Source organism: Misgurnus anguillicaudatus, chromosome 1, assembly GCF_027580225.2.
Source record: "Misgurnus anguillicaudatus chromosome 1, ASM2758022v2, whole genome shotgun sequence".
In the NCBI taxonomy this organism is placed as follows: Eukaryota; Metazoa; Chordata; class Actinopteri; order Cypriniformes; family Cobitidae; genus Misgurnus; species Misgurnus anguillicaudatus.
Genome location: NC_073337.2, coordinates 7,039,040 through 7,059,128, shown reverse-complemented (window position 1 = coordinate 7,059,128; position 20,089 = coordinate 7,039,040). Strand labels below are relative to the sequence as shown.

Genomic DNA, 20,089 nt, shown 5'->3' with positions numbered 1-20,089 from the left:
CATATCAACGTATTTTATTTTATTATATTTACCTGGCAATACACGGTGCTTTACGGACTGCCATGATAGACATCATGTCCAAAAGATTGTAGAAGCATAAATTCATTCATACGAGTGCAGATTTTGTTAATAATCAGTCTTTTATTAAATTACCTTACTATATGACCATGTATATTAAATTAAATTGAAAATGTGAAATTTAATCTTTATATCAGGCGAATAATTTAGATCGACAGGCGGTTAAACATCACTACCACCTAACGGTTAACTCTTGGTATAGCGCCCCCATGAGTGTTTTGTAAGGAAAAAGCAAAATTCAAAAACAATTTCAAGCATTTATTCCTTTTAACAAAAAGACAAAAGAGCAGACTCGTTCCAAGGTTTCAAGGCGTTTCAGGCACAATAACAAAATACTAAAAGTTTTTGTTGTTGCTGCGGTCAATAATTTGCATTCAAAATCAAGGTCACCTGCTCTCCAAACTATTTTGTATATTTTAAAGGCCCTTCAGTGTAAAGTATTTAAACATCACTACACCAAACTATTTTCAGACTGTATGTCCTTCATAAGGAGACTTATGCATGTGGTGCTCACATGTACCTATGCTGAGCACAAACTCTTGCTTATGATAAACTAGTTTTCTTTCTTGGCACAATAAGAAAACATTTTGTACTGTATTACAAGTAAATCCTGCAGTGCCCACCAACCTCCCAATAGCTTGATGGATGAATCTGCATTTATAAAAAACTACACTGTACTACACATTCAATTCAAAAATAACTTTGGATATGAAGCTTGTATGACAAATTAAATACAAAAACTTTTGATATAGTACAAAACCCAGAGCTACAAGATCCATTTTGACACCGTTTCAAGCCATAAATATTTGTGTTTAAAACATTTTCCTGTACAGCTAAAAACACGTTCTGTGCTTAATTTGCATGTGCATTCAGGTTGCAAGGAATACAGCATGCAATGTTTTCCTCTTAGTGGCAAAGTCTTATGGTTTCTAATTTTGCTGTGTTAACGTCAACCAAAGATCCACAGTATGTTCACCCCTGATAGGCCGAGATTCACTCTCCTGTAAAAAAAAAAATGAAAAAAGACTAACATGTATTATTACATACGGATTACTTTTATCATATACATTACAAAAGCTAAAGATACAAAATAGAACCGTTCAAGCTATGTCATGAGATAACAAAGCATTTTGCAGATAAGAAGATTGAATTCACTCTCCCCAGCATGCCAGACTCCTTAGTTTTAATAATGTAGAGGAACATGAGGATGGTATGAAACAAATTATTTCTGCCCTGTAAAAAAAACACGAGTATTAGTCATATTAATTGAAGCATCGAGTGACTATAGTTTTGGTTAAACAGTATGTACTATACCTTTGGTAAGCTGTAGATATGACCTTGATAGACAAGCTGATAATGAGGGGGGGTTGTGCTACTTTGATGGATGCAGAAGAGGTTCTCATTGGACACATCTATAAGAAATACAAAAATTAAATACAAGAGCTATAAATTAAAGCAATTTATGCAACAGTGACTAAGCAAACCTGGTTTATCTGGTGTCTGTATAAAGTGTTGTGATGTAAAGGTTTTCCCATCTGGATATTTAGGATGTGGAGGTAGTCTCGAGTCCAGATACGTACACAGCAAGTGCATCAGGATCTACAACAGAACAGGAAGTTGAAAACAATACATTTAATTGCACAACTGTACTGAGCAAAATCATACTTTTAGGGGTGGTTCTTATGGTTTCTAGTTTGTATAATGCTCTTGGTCATTTTGCAATCAAATATTATATGTTTGTCTAGGAACTGACAGCAGAGTCTGTGGGAAGGTCTGTGTCCCATTTCCGATTTTTCAAATCTCCTCCACCATTCCAGCGGAAAGAGCTCATGCAACCACTGTGGGCCAATTCTGCAAACAAGCGCATCAAAACATCAAGTATGTATGAAACAAGAACATTGTAAAATACATAGTGTAAAGGCAATGAGTAATATCAAAGTAGATCATTTCTGCTTACCTTTAATTCTGTCCACGAGATACTCCTGATTAGCCGTGATGTCCAGATATTGAACGATGGCATTGAGGGTGGGGATTATAGAGGCTTTGACCACAGCAGCTTGTTTGAGACTGGTGATACTGGCCTCTTCATGGAAAACAATCAAGATATAATAAAGCAACTTAAATAAACATATGAAGAGCTCAGATGCAAAACACTAGGTGCATCTGACATGTTTTCTTCTAAATATCTATAAATGGATTCTGTCAACAAACCGGTATTTCTGAATGACCTGAGGGCGGGATTAAGCAGATTTTTAGCGTTTTAAGTGTTTGATGAACGTACAATATGTGCCAAGAGCACTCAGTTAAAATTATAATCTAATTTTTGATGGAGGTGGCACTAAGGGCACACTCACACTATCCAAACCGTGACCCAGCGCAATTGTCCCCCTCCCTAATCCCTCAAAACCACGCACTCACACTGTACGTTTATCGATCCGAGCCCGGTTGTTTTGAACAAGGCAGGAAGTAAAGCGCTCTCCTAACACTGGAACCCATTGTAATGTATTTAAGCTAATAAAGCGGCAAAAATACTCACAAGCTCAATGAGAAGCGAATGCGTGGCTTGCATGCTTCTCTCACACAGAAACAATGTGCATATTTAGTACAGTTTTTTGTGTTTCAATGGCTTAAAATCACTTGTTTTTAAACTGCAGTGCTTAAATACATATACAAACGTTAAGATTTTTTGACTACTGCAAGAACTGCCAGGTGGATGACATCAAAATACCGCGAGAGCATTCCTCGTATGATTACTAGAATCACTCTCACAGGATTTTAATGACATCTGACTGCCTCTTGGTTTTGGCGGCACATATAAGTAAGTTTACCCATGAGTTTAACAAACCCGTTGTATCAGCCACTGGTTAGATCAGCGTAGCAGTCAAAAATGATCATGCACAGCACCAATCAACTACCCCAAAATACAGGACCCCTAGGCATACTGTGCAAAGACACGCAAGTTCCTGGCTTTTTGTTTTTTTAAGCCCACGAACTGATACGGTACATTCACACGGGGCACAAGCGTTAACACTTGACGGAAGGCTTGTCTGAAGTGTGACCAGCCAATCACAGTGGCCGCTACACATGCTCCGGTCTTCCATAAACGTAATTGGCTGGCTCTGCCTAGGTTCCCGCTTTAAAAGTTGAGAAATGTTCAACTTCTGCCGCGAGCTACCCCAGTGACACGGCCCCGACGGATCCACAATTCAGTTTGGCAACGCATGACGTCACCCATTAAAAGTGAAAAGGAAATGTCAACGCTTACGCCCCCGTGTGAATGCACACGAAAGGCTTGCCAATCTTCCTCAGTTTGCTAAGCCAAGTCAATCTCCATTGGTCTTTCACACCTTTATCGATCTCCAAAACATCAGAGCCTTCCTGCATTATACGTATGTCCATGCTAGCTGAAATAAAGTTTTACATCAGCTTAACGTGCTACAGACGGAAAACCCGGAGTGGATCCGGTTCATAGTGATTACAGAACGCTTGCAGTGGAGAGAGGAACGGGATTTCGCTCCACTCCAGGCTTTGATCACATCCCACTTAACAAGGAAAATACACGTCGTCTTGAAGGTAAGTGGTCGTGCAATCGATGTCCCTCCTTATGAATCACGCTCTGGTGCGATTGGGATCACATTGCGCGATCCACTCCTGAGCCGTAAAGTAAACCGTGCTCGAGCACACGAACCAGGTTTTTGGGGTCAAACGCGTCCGGGTGTTGTTTGTATAGTGTGAGTGCGCCCTTAGAGGCTTTTCCATCTGAGCTCCTCATATACAGTCGAAATATAGTCAAATGTCATGAAAAAAAATTACCCCCAATCTGGAGCTCAGGGCAGCCCAGTCTTCTCAGCTGACTGTTTACGGAGTCAATTTCTTTCACCAGATGTACCAGAATGGTGTCGTTTATCCACTGTAATGAGTATGAAATAAAACAAATTCACAGACCTTTCACAAGCTTCCTACCTTGAAAACAAAACCTTCCAAAATAATGCAAATAATAAAACACAGACATGATAATCATGTGCAATGCTATTTTGAGCATAGAAAATACAATACCATGACTCATTTCTTACATTTCTCAGTTTAGCAGTCCAGCTGTCAATACTTTCAGTCACCATACGGCTTGTTGTGATTCTTGCCCATACCTGTAACAAAAAAAAAACATCCTCACTTTAAACATGTGAAAGAAATAGGTCTTTTCTGAATCAAATGTACCGCTGTTCTCACCTCTTCCGCAGCCTGTTTGGATCCCAGCTCTGTGTCGTCTTTATTGGCAGATGGGGCTTGTGAACGGCATGCGGGCTGGTATTGAAATTTCCTCAGGCTCTGTGCGTAATCTCCCACTGACCGACTGTAGTTCCAGAAGGTTGGACTCTGTCTTGGAGATGATGACTCAGGACTTCCTAATAAGAATGAGTAATTCTGAAAACTTCAGATATTTCTTTGACACAGTTAGAGTTCGATACAATTTCTTTACCTTGCAGGATTCTTACCCAGTTGACTACGGTGACTTTTCTCTTCCTCTGAGCGCAAAAACTTTCCCAAAGTCTTGAGATCATCTATGTAATCTTCCTTACCTCCGGGCGAACTAAAGACAGATGGAGATGTGCGGTATCGCGCACGCAGACTGGCTCCCTCCACCGGTCCAAGGTTACTTGGGTAGGGAGAGGAACTTGGAGATGGGCTATAGTTCATCATCTGCAGATGTTAATCATACATACCGACAAGAGAGTGTGCTTGAACTTGATAAAACATTATAAATAAAATGTCTAGAAGCATATCAAGGTAAATTGTAAAACACACAAACCTTCCCAAAGGCCATGGAAGGTGAGAAAGTTCCCCCTGCTGATGAAGGGCTGCTCAAAGATGGACTGTATCCAGACACACAGCTGGAGGAAAACTTGGGGCTGGCACTGGAGGGTCTTGCAGGACTGAAACTAAGGACATTTTGTCCCTGCAGAGGCGAGGATTGGGCCGAGACAGGCGCTTCCTTTTTCTCTTGTTTTTGAGGTGGAGAGGCCTGAATCCCTATTCACACAATAACAGATCTGTCTTATGGGCCACTATCAAGGTTAAGAGCTAAATCAATTCAATCAATCTGACCATAAAATTCCAAACAATTTAAGCTCATCAACATTTTATATACCAAAAAATTAAACTAATTTTAAAATAAATTAATAAAACTGGTTACAGTAAGGCACTTTAACCCTCATAAGCCCCTATTTTCTGTATACGTTAGAGTTCCTTGGGGGTAAAAATGACCCCAGAAATTAAAAGATTACAAAATATATACATTTTTAATGATACAAATAATATATCTTTTTTTTGTTTCCTTCCCATCTATACATTACTGCTGTGTTTTGGGAGATATGAAGTACTTTTGTACCCGTTTACCACTCAATTCCTCAACTACACCATTAGCTTGCCTGAAAAGATCAATTTTTATGAAAAAATCACATAAATTATGATCTAAATTTGATTTAAATTGTTTTTAGATATTAATTTAGATCTTATGTGTTGAATTCACCCATTTGGTGTTTAGAAAAAAACATAAAAGAATTACAGTTTAGGAAAATCATTTCGACCAGCAGATGCACATAGAGATGCATTACTGGATGTGGCCAACTGCCTCAACATAAGTACTTTAGTGAAACATTTTGTGAATTTATGTATATATTAACATTAGAAAGGACACTAAAAATAAATATTATTTCAAATAGTAGATTTTTTTTGTAGTTGTTGATGCATTTTGAAATGTCTGTTTTTACAAAATGCCACAGAAATTTGAATGAATGTAAGTGTGTGTCTGTGTGTGTGTGTGTCTGTCTGTGTGTGCGCGCATTTTACATCTTTGTTTTCCATCTGTAGCTGTTTTTTGCCAAATTCTGTAAAAAAAAATGCTCTCTGTGGCAGTCATAACTTTGTGTGTTTGTGTGATTAAGCATGTTTTTTCTATATTGCATTTGTGCTCTAGTACCAGGCCTACCTTTCTGTGTTAAAATTTTCTGATTTATTCTGGATGCATAGATTTTTTTGACAAAGAAAAAGAAAAAAAAGTGTTGGTTTTTTGCATTTCCCATTCATTTCAATTGGGGTCATTTTTACCCCCAAGATTCATATTAAAAATGTTGGTACTTTTTTCCACCTCTTTAGAATGACCGAATCAAGCCCAGTTTTTTTATATGAATCTTGACAGATAATCTGGATAAGTCACAACATCTTATTTCACTGAGATGAAGGGAACCATGTTTTTAAACTAAAGAAAAGTGGCTTGGGGGTAAGGTTGACCCCAAGGGACTTATTAGGGTTAACTTAAAGTATTGGTATGGCATGAATTTTGTACAGTATAAAAAATGTAAATAAAAATCCACATTCTTGCTTTTTAAGACACCAGAATACTGGCTCTATACATTACAATATTGAAAGGCAAACCAATGTACGGCTCTTTTCAGTGTTTGCATCTCTGCATCTGCCAACTATCTCACCTGAAAAAGAAAGACCCAGAAGTTGATGCTGCTCAGGAGAGATGGCAATCGTGGAGGGAGCCATGGTGTATTTGAAGTACTTCCAGAAGTCAAAAAGTGCATTAAGGCTAAACAAAGAGGCCAGGCCAAGCTCTGTCCAACAAAATCACAGTTAGAGAAAAAGCCAGAAACCATCTTTCTATGTCTATCTGACTGTCCATATCACACATACTTACCGATATACCAGATAAGCCAGTAGTTTATGTTGTAGTATCTGCTAAGAAGCTTTCCAGACCTCAAAGACAAAGTAATTTAGTACTTTTGGTTAAAAAAATACACTTTTATATATCATTAATATATCACATTATCACAGATAAAGAACTACCACTTTAATTTTGAGTAGACAGTGGCAACCTGTCATAAAGCAGTGCTGATGACACATGTTGAAGGTAATCAAACACATGTATGTACTTACATTTCAGTGTAGATCATTCCCGCCAGTGACATATTCAGCACTCCCCATGCCAGAACAACCTGTCGTGCCTGCTCATCCATCCGCATTTTCATGGTCTTTTCTATTAGGGAGGTCATGCCTTCCTTTGAAGGCGTCATATCTCTGCACAGATCCTCTACCACCTTAAACATAACGTTACATAAGATAATCAGACAACATCAGGAATAATAAGAAATTCACTGACACCAACTAACCGACTTGGTGTGCAGTCCATTACTGTGTAAGGGGATCTAGAATGCACTCCACTGCATTATTTTTTTGTTATAAGGAAGAACTATATAGTTTTCAATTTCGTTTGTGGCATTTCATTAGTTTAACGTTGTTTGTAAGTATAATAACCAGTGTGCTGTAATGTATAATTACACTACGAGCCATTGTGCACGTGCGGAATACTTCTCTAGCAAAGTTCACAATCAGACAGCTGTTTTTTTAGACAACGCACGCGATACTAAACAAAACATGATGTTGAAAACCGCCAAGAAACATCAACATTTTTATTATAAACATGATACCTGCCTCCTCAATCCAATAACTACATCAACGCGGTAAAATCAGCACAGTGTGAAGATAGATACGATTAAACGTCAACAACAGAGGGAAAATGGCAGCAAATAAAAGTCCTTCAGAACAACACTTCAAAATAAAAGCCTGTCGTGCGACCGAGTCATCACCACACATCAGTAAAATTATATTTTCTTAGATGATGTAAAGAAGATTAAAAAATATTTAGACCAACGAATTATTTTTATACTGGTTTTAATAAGCTTAAGAATCGATTTGAGTTTATTTAGGTTTGACATCCTCCCTATATGAAAAGCAGGAGTGCAGCCTTTTAAAACACTTTTTGCATATAATTTGAAACACTGTGATTGCTTAGCAGGTGGGTCAGTTTGTAGTGCAGGTAGGTATACGGAGTATAGCCTACACCAGGGGTCTCCAACATTTTGTGAGCAAGGGCTGCCCCAATGGATAAAACGTCCTGCTGAAAAAAAAACAGCATACCAGCAAGACCAGCATATGTTGTGTTTTGGTGCTGGTTTACTAGTGAACACCAGCTAAACGAGCAAAAAAACAGCATCAGCACCAGCTAAACCAGCACTAGCAGCATCCCAAGCTGGTCATACCAGCATCCCATGCTGGTCATCCCAGCAAGACCAGCATATGTTGTGTTTTGATGATGGTATGCTGGTGACCACCAGCTAAACCGCATAGATTCCCATGCTGGTTTGGTGTTGTTTTTTCAGCAGGGCGATCTGGAGGGCTACTTTTTAATATAGTCTACTCAAAACTTTTTGTTTTACTTGTTGATTTTATTTTATTTTACTTGTAAATATGCTTTAGTATTGTTTAATATGTTACATACATAAACCAAGCCAAGCTAATATAAAAAATATGCAATAAATAAATATTACAATTAAAACTATTAATAAAATGTGCTTTGGCGGGCACCTCACAGACTCTGTGCGGGCTTCTCGCGTTAGAGACCCCTGACCTACACACTTCTTTATTTGATGGTATGGGGTGTTTTTTACAGTCTATGGGTATAGGCTACCCATGGGGGCATAAATTAAGAGTATGCCCACTTCTCCAGGCAAAGAGTGCTTAAACTTTACACACGCACTGTGGGGACACCAAAGACTTTTTTAAATCCATAAAAAGTCTCATAATATGACCCCTTTCCTATCCATGTAAAGCCTTTTGAAAGCACCAGGGGTCAGCAAGCCACTGCACAACTAATTTTTCTAGCTGCTCCAACTGGGAAGCATACAGTGAAGATTTTGTTTGTGATTTTCCAGCAGTTAACCTCCTATGATATAAATGCAGTCGCTCAATACACCACATAAAGACCTCACCTGAGGGTCTAAGAGGAGAGCTATGGGATCAGCTGCTGTGTGAATAGAGCAAAAGGACCAAATAAGCAGCAGACGCCTTAGATAACATACCAGAGCTGACAAAATCTTGTGTATCTATAATCAGTGTCGAAACATTCCTGAGTGCATCAATTAGCTGGGTGTTTATAGCCAGAAAACATGCCAGTTATGTTTGTCAGTATTGTGCATTTCTGTGGCTCAGTGTCAGACCAATAAAATAGAGAAGACAGTCTTTCCACAAAAATGTGGAAATAGGACTTTAAAAGTCCTTTAAAATAGGTCTTAAAGGGACACTCCACTTTAAAAAATATGCCCCTATTCCAGCTCCCCTAGAGTTAAACATTTGATTTTTACCGTTTTGGAATCCATCCAGCTGATCTCCGGGTCTGGCTAGGGTGGCCATTCATGCCAGTTCCGCCGGACACGTCCCGAACATGTTTTCGGGTTCGTTCTCCGGAAGTCGCGTTGCTCAACCGCATGCGTCATCGAGGTTCTCACATTTCAGTTAAAATACATTAGAAAATTAAGATTTATTTCTTTTAAGACATACAATCATTGTAGTTTCATTCTTACCTTGAAATGTAACGGTTGCTTTTCTGAAATTAAACCCGAAATATTAAACCTTGATGACGTATGCGGTTGACAAACGCGACTTCCGGAGGACGAACCCGAAAACATGTTCGGGATGTGTCCGGCGGAACTGGCACGAATTGCCTACCTAGGTCTGGCGCTACCACTTTTAGCATAGCTTAGCCCAATCCATTGAATCTGATTAGACCATTAGCATCGCGCTAAAAAACAAAGACTTTTGATATTTTTTCTTGACTCTTCTTTCATCGTGTACTAAGACAGATGGAAAATTAACAGTTGCGATTGGCTGATATCGCTTACGCATTCTGGCGTAATAATAAAGGACTTTGCTGCTGTAACATGGCTGCAGCAGGCATAGTGATATTACGCACTGCCCGAAAATAGTCCCCTTGGTTACTTTCAATAGCAGGGGACTATTTTCAGGTGCTGCATAATATCATTGCATTGGCTGCAGCATATTACAGCAGCAAAGTCCTTGATTATTACGTCAGTCTTACACGATGTATCTACAGAAGAGTCAAGTTTAAATAGCAAAAATATCAAAACTCTTTGGTTATTTTTGAGCATGATGCTAATGGTCTAATCAGATTCAGTGAATTATGCTAAGCTATGCTAAAAGTGATCTCCAGACCCAAAGATGACCTGAATGGATTCTAAAAAGCTAAAAATCAAATGTTTAACTCTAGAGGAGCTGGAAAATTAGCATATTTTCAAATAAAGTGGAGTGTCCCTTTAAAGACAAAGATAGTTTGTCTGTAACACAGTGATCTCATAGGACATTGTCCAATAGGCCTCCATTTGAAATCTGATAAGGTGTCTGCAAACTGTGGATCACTGCCTGCAGCATGAAAACCCATCAAAGGTTCTGGATGCACACATCTATTGAAATAAATCTAATCCAAGTCAGTTGCTGTGTGCCATTTCATTTCAGACATATTTTGTGAAAACCTGTTATTTAATGAGAAAGCAAGACAGGACTTATTATAATCTTGATTAAATCTAATGAAAAATTATTGGATTGTGAAAAAATGGGTTCTGCACCATGAATGGAGATGAACTGAATGCTAGTTTGCTAAAACAATGCATAAACAGCTTGTGGCTAACATCAAATACCGTGCATCTTTGTTTGTTAATCTTGAGTTGCTTTCAAGGAATTGCAGATAACCTAATATTCTGTACTGAGAGCCAGCACTGTCCCATTCCTTCACTGGATCTCATCTGAAACCTGTTATAGCCCAGTTAGGAGGAGGGGGATGACATCATATGCGTCTTGCCTCCGTAGTTGGCCCGTTTCCTGTACCGGCGCGGAACACACAAGTGGAGCCAGACACATGCTCAGAGGGATTTTCCAGAAAGACGAGGGGCCCCATTTTAGGGACGCCAAGGGGCTAGGCTGAAAACTGTAAATGTCACAAATGAATGAAGGGCTTCAACCCAAAACGCAATCTGATCCAGAGCGCCTCTGGGCGGCTCTGTTTCATCTGCCTCACATTCCACCTCTGCTGCTTGAAACAGCCAAAACAACACACATAACACAACAAAATCATCTTCACGTGTTTCTGTATGTTGTCATGAGCTGATAGATTTTTGTGTTGTTGCTCCTTTCTGTTTTGTTTTAATTGTAGGTTTTCCTGGCACCTCGCAAAACAATCCTTCTGATCTACAGCCAAAGTCCAATTCCACAATCAGGAGCTGATGTTTATAAAATGGCCCTTTTAGAGTGAACATATACAACTTTTGACGTGAAAAACTTTTCTTAGTTCTTAGTAATCTGTTGCAGACTATAATGATTGCGGATCACTGAGGCCAAAACTACGTTATTTCACCCTATAATTTAAAGGCATAGAGTTACTTACGTTTACTCCTACAGATTTGTCTTGTATGTGTAACAGCTAATGTGTGAAACCTATAACCCTTCCTGCCATAGCCGAAACAATCACTATTTTCAAGTCCAGCTCTGTAGGTCACATATGCCCCCAAAATGTCCTGTTCAGCTCACCCTAGCTCTTAGGTTTCCATGTCTCCTAAGACAAACTGTCTATTTGAGTAGGACAAATGCAAACTGAACAACTGGTGATGAGACCATTCAGCAACTGGCTCCATGACCAAAACTGATGCCTATCTGACAGATGCTGTGATATGAATTTAACTGGCATGGTGCACATGGACACTGGACGGGCCACGGTCTCTGTAATGATGTAATGCTTAATGTGGGAGCATGTGGTATGTTTTCTTTGAAACCCTGTTAAAACTTAACACGCTTGTTCTTCTGAGAGAAATGTGTGGACAGGTGCAGTTTATCCACAGCTGCTCATATTAGATGACCGATATTACTGTGGAATTGTACCACTTACTGGCTATTTAAACATCTAGAATTGTATGCATGGGGTTTGCTTTGTGTCAGGTTTTCTGCTAGCCGTACAGTCATAAATAAAATAATGATAACACAGTGTCATTCTTTGAAAATGCAGTATACAATTCATACTTTAATCTAAATGAATATGCCACTATAATTGTTAGCATATAAAAGTTTTTGATTGATAAAATCTAAATGGAACCGAATATGCTGACACATAAAAAATGATGCAGACATGCAGATTGTGTTGTCTACCAAAATATCTGAAGCAAGTTTGTCAGCTAAATTATAAAGATGTGTGTTCATACATTAAACTTGTTCTAGTCCTAATTCGGATGAGTCTGTCATTCCTCATGATTGATTCACACAGTTCCTCAACAACATGCCTGATTTATTAGCTGATTCATCGTCTCTCTAACTTACCATTTGGGTCATTCTACAAAAAAGGTGGAAATGCTTGTCCCTTGCTTTTGCAGACCCTTAATCATTTAATTTGACCCAATAATCCCATAATGATATATATTTAATAAATATAGACTGTCCTTAAAATGATGAGAAAGTTTATTTATTAAATTTTCTTTTTAAACTTTTTTTTTAAAATGTCTGGTCCTGAAAATTGCCCTGTCCCTTTGATCATACATGGAAGTTAATAGTTATAATTTAAAACCATGTTTTTATAAAACAAATCTAATTTATATTTACCTTTAACCCTGTACGAATTTACTACAACACTGAAATGGTAAAAATATACACTATTAATATGAACAATATCAAATAAATATTTGTCCCCCAAATTTATGTAATTGGTGTTACCCTACCCAAAGCACTTTTATTTTGAAACAATGCTTTTTGAAGTTTTTCATGGGTCAAGAGGTCAGTAGAAGAAGTGCAGTGGAGGAAGGCAAAAGGTTTTTGAGATGTCTTACCTGTTTTGTCTAAAATATCATGATATATCTAAGAATTTTGAGATATGATTTTTTTGGATGTCATTAGTGTTACTCTTTTTATAACTGGGAGTGTTAAGATCTTTACATAAAAATACATTATACTAAATAAGTATGTGATTGTTACATCTCTGATAAAATAGCACATGGCTCATGGCAGCCATTTTGTTAAAATGTTCGTTTTTTTTCTGTAAATTGTCATTGGTGTTACCATCATTGGTGTTAATTCTCTAATGAGTACTTCCTAAGCACTATTCCTTTAACTGACCAACATAAAAGCATAAAAACAAAACAAGATGGAAAAATGTTTAAGTTTATAAGTTTTCTCATATTCATTATCTATTATTATATTCTCATTTTGTCAGGTATTGAAGATACAACGTCATGGATTCTTTATTAAAATGTACCGTATTAAAAAGTTAAACATAGGTTAAGCTCCCCGTTTTGCGGATTCATAGATTTGACAAGTTAATTAATGCTATTATAGAAGTTTTGGGTATTTTGAAAGAAGTTCATTTAAGCAGATTTCCATCACCCAAATTCCACCTTTTCTGTAGAATGACCCATTTATAGCATATTATGGAAACCTTAAATTAAGAAGAAACCTTAGTTGACAACCGCTCTGATAGATAGAAGATCATAAGAGATGTCGTCCTTAACAATGTGTTTAATTTTTGACATTTTGATTTTTATCATTGCAGAATTTTGCATAGCTGCATTAACATTTGCTATTGATTGTCAACACTATCACATTTGACTTTATATGACTTTATTCCTTTAATAAGCTTATCATAAATTTGAATTTGAATGATTGCCAAAAAGTTTATTTACTTGTCAGCAAAGGATGTGGGTCAATGCAGTGATACATTTCCTGATATGGAGTTTGTGTCCGGAACCGAATTTGATCCCTAGAGGGGCAACCACAGTCCTGGGAAGACATCACTGTGAACATTTCCCTGCTCCTCTTTTCTACTCCTGTCCGCTATTCGTCTGTCACTCCATCACAATCTTTTAACCAATGATATTATTAACAATGGAAGAACATCTCAGCTGCTCTTCACAGAATCAGCTGGTGGGAAGGGTCAGGACCTGTTTTGGCTTGACCCTTCAGAGAAGGTCAAAACTGATTTTCCAAGGACTATCAGTTATTATTAGACTATCTGTGAAGATAAACTCAAGCATTCTGTGATACTGTGTGGGAATAGATAACTTGAGCTTCATGAATCTTATGAACAGTCCTTCTCTCTAGCTACGCAGAACCTGCATGAGATTGTTCTCTGTCATTTATTAAGATTTTCTGTAAATCTTTACTGTGCAGTGATATGATAAGACTGTAATATGGAAAATGTCTCTGTAAAAATGTGGGGTGAGACATGTTTAGATTTATGCCAAAAACACTGCAGTATTTTTAATTGAGCATGGGAAAATCAAAACTGCTTTAGTTTTGGAAATCTATTTTGGGATTGAGAGACATGCATTGTGGAACCACTATAACTCCTTCTTTAAGAATAATGTTATTTGTTTAGCATATTTTTTGTGTAGGTTTTCACATTTAAGACATGTTGCTGTGTGGTGAAGACCCTAATGTTGTCCTCCTGGGTCAGAGATACATTTCTAGTCTATACGGTAACACTTTACTTGAAGGGGTGTTCATAAGACTGACATGACACCTTCATAATCATGATATGACACGTGCCATTACCATGAAGATGAGATTTTATGCACGTTTATGACAACTTTTATTAAGTGTCATTCATTGAATTATGTCATTTTTAATGTAAAGATGACATTGTTTGAGATGTCTTGATGTTAACCAACACATTATAACTTGTCATGACAACTTGACATTACCAAGACAACTGACCACTTTTTTACCAGTGATATACAAATATAATTTGTCATTGAAAAGTCATTAAGTGTTAATACTCTGTCAAATAGTTTTATAACAGCATCATGAATATTTGTCTTGACCTCAACTACAGTGATACAAATATAATCTGTCATTAAAATGTCATTAAGTGTTAATACTCTGTCAAATAGTTTTATAACAGTGTCATTAATATTTTTCTTGACCTCAACTACAGTGATAGAAATATAATTTGTCATTAAAATGTCATTAAGTGTTAATACTCTGTCAAATAGTTTTATAACAGTGTCATTAATATTTTTCTTGACCTCAACTACAGTGATAGAAATATAATTTGTCATTAAAATGTCATTAAGTGTTAATACTCTGTCAAATAGTTTTATAACAGCGTCATTAATATTTTTCTTGACCTCAACTACAGTGATAGAAATATAATTTGTCGTTAAAATGTCATAAAGTGTTAATACTCTGTCAAATAGTTTTATAACAGTGTCATGAATATTTTTCTTGACCTCAACTACAGTGATACAAATATAATTTGTCGTTAAAATGTCATTAAGTGTTGTTACTCTGTCAAATAGTTTTATAACAGTGTCATTAATATTTTTCTTGACCTCAACTACAGTGATAGAAATATAATTTGTCGTTAAAATGTCATTAAGTGTTAATACTCTGTCAAATAGTTTTATAACAGTGTCAATAATATTTTTCTTGACCTCAACTACAGTGATAGAAATATAATCTGTCATTAAAATGTCATTAAGTGTTAATACTCTGTCAAATAGTTTTATAACAGTGTCATTAATATTTTTCTTGACCTCAACTACAATGATAGAAATATAATTTGTCGTTAAAATGTCATTAAGTGTTGTTACTCTGTCAAATAGTTTTATAACAGTGTCATTAATATTTTTCTTGACCTCAACTACAGTGATAGAAATATAATTTGTCGTTAAAATGTCATTAAGTGTTAATACTCTGTCAAATAGTTTTATAACAGTGTCATTAATATTTTTCTTGACCTCAACTACAGTGGTACAAATATAATTTGTCATTAAAATGTCATTAAGTGTTAATACTCTGTCAAATAGTTTTATAACAGTGTCATTAATATTTTTCTTGACATCAACTACAGTGATAGAAATATAATTTGTCGTTAAAATGTCATTAAGTGTTAATACTCTGTCAAATAGTTTTATAACAGTGTCATGAATATTTTTCTTGACATCAACTACAGTGATACAAATATAATTTGTCATTAAAATGTCATTAAGTGTTAATACTCTGTCAAATAGTTTTATAACAACATCATGAATATTCTTCAGTTCATAATTTTTTTAGCTTCCTCAATGTGTTTAATAAATAAAATAAATCATCCAATAATAATAATAATAATAATAATTCAAATTAAAATTGAGAAAAATATATTTTATTGCATTTGGAGACCAATTCACCTAAAATTAAATAAAAACTGTACAATAATTGGTTAAGTCATGCAGCGTTGGGTCCGTTTCGCTGGAAAAACAGTTAATTACATTAAAGGTGCAGTGTGTACTTTTTAGAAGGATCTCTTGACAAAAATGCAAATTAATATACAAAACTATATTATCAGGGGTGTATGAAGACCTTTTTATAATGAACTATTGTGTTTTTATTACCTTAAAATGAGACGTTTTTAACTACATACACCGAGGGTCCCCTTACATGGAAGTCGCCATTTTGTGCCGCCATGTTTCTACAGAAGCCCTTAACGGACAAACATTTTTACTAAATTGTGTCTGACAATGACATGTTTTTCTAGTGGTGGCTACTGTTGCTTCTCTATACGTTTCAAAAGCAAGGGGTGATCAGTGGACTGAGCTGTTGGTTGCAACTAGCAACCTCACCACTAGATGCCGCCAAAATTTACACACTGCACCTTTAAATCAATTAAATGTTTTGTTAGTTTTTTCTTCTGCAGAAAATGTCAGAACCCTCTGTGTGAGGACAAACAAGTTCGGTCAGCTGTCATTTTTTTATGTATTGTGCACATGCATGAAGTGAAGTATAATCTTTTGACGTGTCTGTTGCATTTTGTTAAGCCAGTAGTTCTTAAACTGGGGGCCGCGAAATGGTCCCAGGGGGCCCCCAGTTTTATTACATTTTTTAAAATACATTCATTTATCATGAATTCTGTGTAATTAAACCTAAAAAAAAATAAGGCTACTAACCAACAGCACTACTTTGTATCATTTAATATGTTTTGTTTAATTAAATGTAAAATTTTAATATTTATTTAATATTTATATTTTAATATGAATTATTTTAATATTTTTACAGATATTTTTCGTCATAATTTTTCTTTGAGGGGGCACCGAAGGAATGCACCGTACACAAATGGGCCGCACAATTAAAAAGTTTGAGAACCACTGTGTTAAGGTATTTAAAATTATTTGACATAGTATTAACAATTATTGACATTAAATGAGAATTATTCTGGTATGTCATGTTTATGATTTATAAGAAGTTATGGTGTATTGGTTAATGTCAAGTTGTCATAACAAAGAAATTTCAAACAATGTCATCTTTGAATTAAAAATGACATAATTGAACAAATGACACTTAATGACAATTGTCATAAAGGTCATGTCATGATTATGAAGGTGTCATGTCAGTCTTATGAATTAAAGTAAAGTGTTATCTAATGGTCTTATCTGTCATTATTCTAACAAAGGATTTAAAAAAAAAAAAAACATCTGAGATCAAGCAATGTTTTAAAAAAGAAAAGTCGCCTGACCTACAGTATAAGATCAACCTTTGAGCAATACAGTTTGCATCTGGGAAGTCTCCTCATTTGGTTGAACCAGTACATAATGCTATGGCAAACTGGAGCGGTGACAAACCTATTCTGGTTTGTGGCTGTCATTAACACAGTCTAGTGATTCTGCCCTGGAATTCAATAAAACAATAAACCAATCAGCCGAATTAGTAACTAAAGTTGTAGCTGGGTCACAGTGGGTCCTTTATGCTGACGGGACCTCATCATCATTAGACACAGACCCGCAGACAGCAGGGACACAGTCCTGGGCTTCCGCTCCCAAACATGTATCCTCTGCATCACCCGCTGCTATTTTGCATTGACTAGTTTAATGTCTGTGACTAATCAGAGGACTGCTTTGATCTTGGCTCTGTTTTGTCAACAGCTAGTGTTTTTTGTGTCGGTATGCTAATGTCAGTCTCTATCCCCGGTCAATTCCTTTTGTCATTCAGGCAACTGCTGTTTACTGTGAGACAAAATTCCAAAGTTGCGTATTTGACCAATTGTTTCCTTGCTACAATCTGACCACACCCACATAAAAGTCTGTGACTGATCAGATTGTTCCAGCTGTGCAGTATCCTTTATGTTCAGTATCTTTAAAATCTCCATTCTGAATAACTAAAAGACTGACCTTTACATAAGTGCAATTTGAGACAGCTTACTTCGTTTTATATGTGTTTGGTCTGGATGCATTTTATGTTATTTGAAAATATTAAAAGTGCAACAACCAAAACACGCACACAAATATGGCAAACATAACCCACACTCTATATATGTGAGATTTTACTGATCTTATACTGTTTGGAGATATGAGGATGTGATCTCACTCACTAGAAATCCAGCCTATAACGCTTTGCTCATGACTGAAGCCAGGCTTTGCTTTTATACTGAACAACACCCCACCCTGTTCCTTTCTCTCTCTTTCTCTTCCTCTTATCTCAAGCAGAAGAGACTGACAGAGCCGTGTATGTATCTATATACTGTACTCTAGGTAGTATCTGAACCTTTAGAAAGGACACAAAATATTGTCAATGTGTAGTCCTCCTACTCTATATAAATACTAACTGTGCTGTTTTTTAAGAGTCTTATACAATATACTGTATTGTAAACTTGAACAAAATACACAATATGCATAGAATCTATTGTAAATAACCGAGAGCACAAAGTCTTCTTTTGAATTGTCTGGACTTGAATTAAGATCTAATCATCTGCATGCCTAAAAGTCAAACCACAATGATTGCTTGATATGATAATCAATAATCAATTTGCTGTATTGTTGCTTTCTGCTTCACAGCTGCATGTCATGTTTTCAAGTATTCCCCACATGTACCATCAGTTTTACTTCAATGATCAAACTAATCTCAAACGATACGATAAGAACAACTCAGAAACTGAACGGATGTCTGACAGTTTGATGTCTGTATTATGCTGTGTGCAGTATAACAATGTCTTGTAGGCTGGATTTTACCAACTGTTGATGCAATAAGACCAAGACAAGCCCCTCTTTCTTTCTTTCTGGTCTAATGGCAGTAGATGGTATGCGGTGGGAATCTTTGGATCAAGGTAATTTCACACATTTACACATTTCCCAGGCGCTTGTGCATTCCTTTACCTTTGTGCCACTTTGATGTGGGTTGACATGTTGACATAAGACATACTTCTCAAAGGTAAAGTGGATCACGTTAATGTTTACTTGTATACAGTCTGTTCAGTAATATGGCATTTAATTGAAGCTACTGTTGCCCATACTCTGTAAGTATTGGGACAGTAAAAACAAAACTGTTTGCTGTGGAGACAAGAAGACGAAAATAATGTAAGAATACATGTGTATGACAGAAAGTAGCATTTTATTAACATTTGAGTTTTAAATGTGCAATTTGTAAGATATTTGCAGTAAAATGTCCAAAAACCACTAGGCCAGTGTTACATGTTTTGTCCAGCTGATTACTATCAATATCTGTAATGTTTTCAACTACTTGTAAACCGTGAGAAAATTTCCATTCAAAACATTGACACGGGGCAGTGCAGTCTCCTGTCAATGATGTTAATATCCATGTGACCCTTTGTCACCGCCTTTACTGACGTAAAAGTAAAAACCACATGACAACAGTGGTCGAGTTTGAAAAAATAAAAGGGCGGCCAAGGAAGCGACTGGAGCACAAATTTAGTGTAAATAAAGGTATATTTTCACTTTTTACACCTTTTAATTGCATTTCTAGCGAGAAATTAGTATTGTAGTTTTCAAATATGTGATTAGTTATTACAAAGGCGCTCTCTGTTTATATTTTAAACACGCTGCCTTTGAACATGTGTTCGAAAGCCTTTCTCTTAGCTGCCTTCATGCCTCCGAAGTCATTTCCTCATGAGGCAGCGAGGCAACAAGTCACTGCCTTGAGTTTTCGGACGCAGCCAGTGTCGTGGACAAATGCAGAACTATGCGTTAGCGCCTGTCGGGCTAAGTGTTTGTTTATGGACTAAGGTTACTCTTTACCGTCTGCCGCTGGTTGTGTCAGCAAAGACAGCTCCCGTAAACGGACGGGCCAACCAAACGACCCAAGAAGAGTTTGGAACAAAACGAGAGAAAGATTTAGGATCAATTTGGAGTTA

At 36.7% G+C, this 20,089-nt stretch overlaps 1 protein-coding gene across 2 annotated transcripts; it reads right to left on the bottom strand.

The window, feature by feature from the left end:
* Nucleotides 1-315: 315 nt before the first annotated feature.
* On the bottom strand, nucleotides 316-7,714 carry tmem209 (transmembrane protein 209). 2 transcript variants are annotated; one of them, XM_073859110.1, is made up of 15 exons: nucleotides 7,573-7,714; nucleotides 7,018-7,178; nucleotides 6,779-6,837; nucleotides 6,564-6,695; nucleotides 4,886-5,106; nucleotides 4,572-4,776; nucleotides 4,306-4,481; nucleotides 4,152-4,223; nucleotides 3,892-3,988; nucleotides 2,036-2,161; nucleotides 1,832-1,929; nucleotides 1,563-1,677; nucleotides 1,393-1,490; nucleotides 1,239-1,311; nucleotides 316-1,080 (listed from the first exon to the last, which is right to left on the bottom strand). In XM_073859110.1, exons 2-15 carry the CDS (start codon nucleotides 7,152-7,154, stop codon nucleotides 1,028-1,030), a joined length of 1,662 nt encoding a protein of 553 aa, XP_073715211.1. In that variant the 5' UTR covers nucleotides 7,155-7,178; nucleotides 7,573-7,714; the 3' UTR covers nucleotides 316-1,027. The 2 variants fall into 2 exon arrangements, with proteins under 2 accessions (XP_073715211.1, XP_073715256.1); XM_073859155.1 differs by having other exon boundaries at nucleotides 7,569-7,680.
* Nucleotides 7,715-20,089: the final 12,375 nt, after the last annotated feature.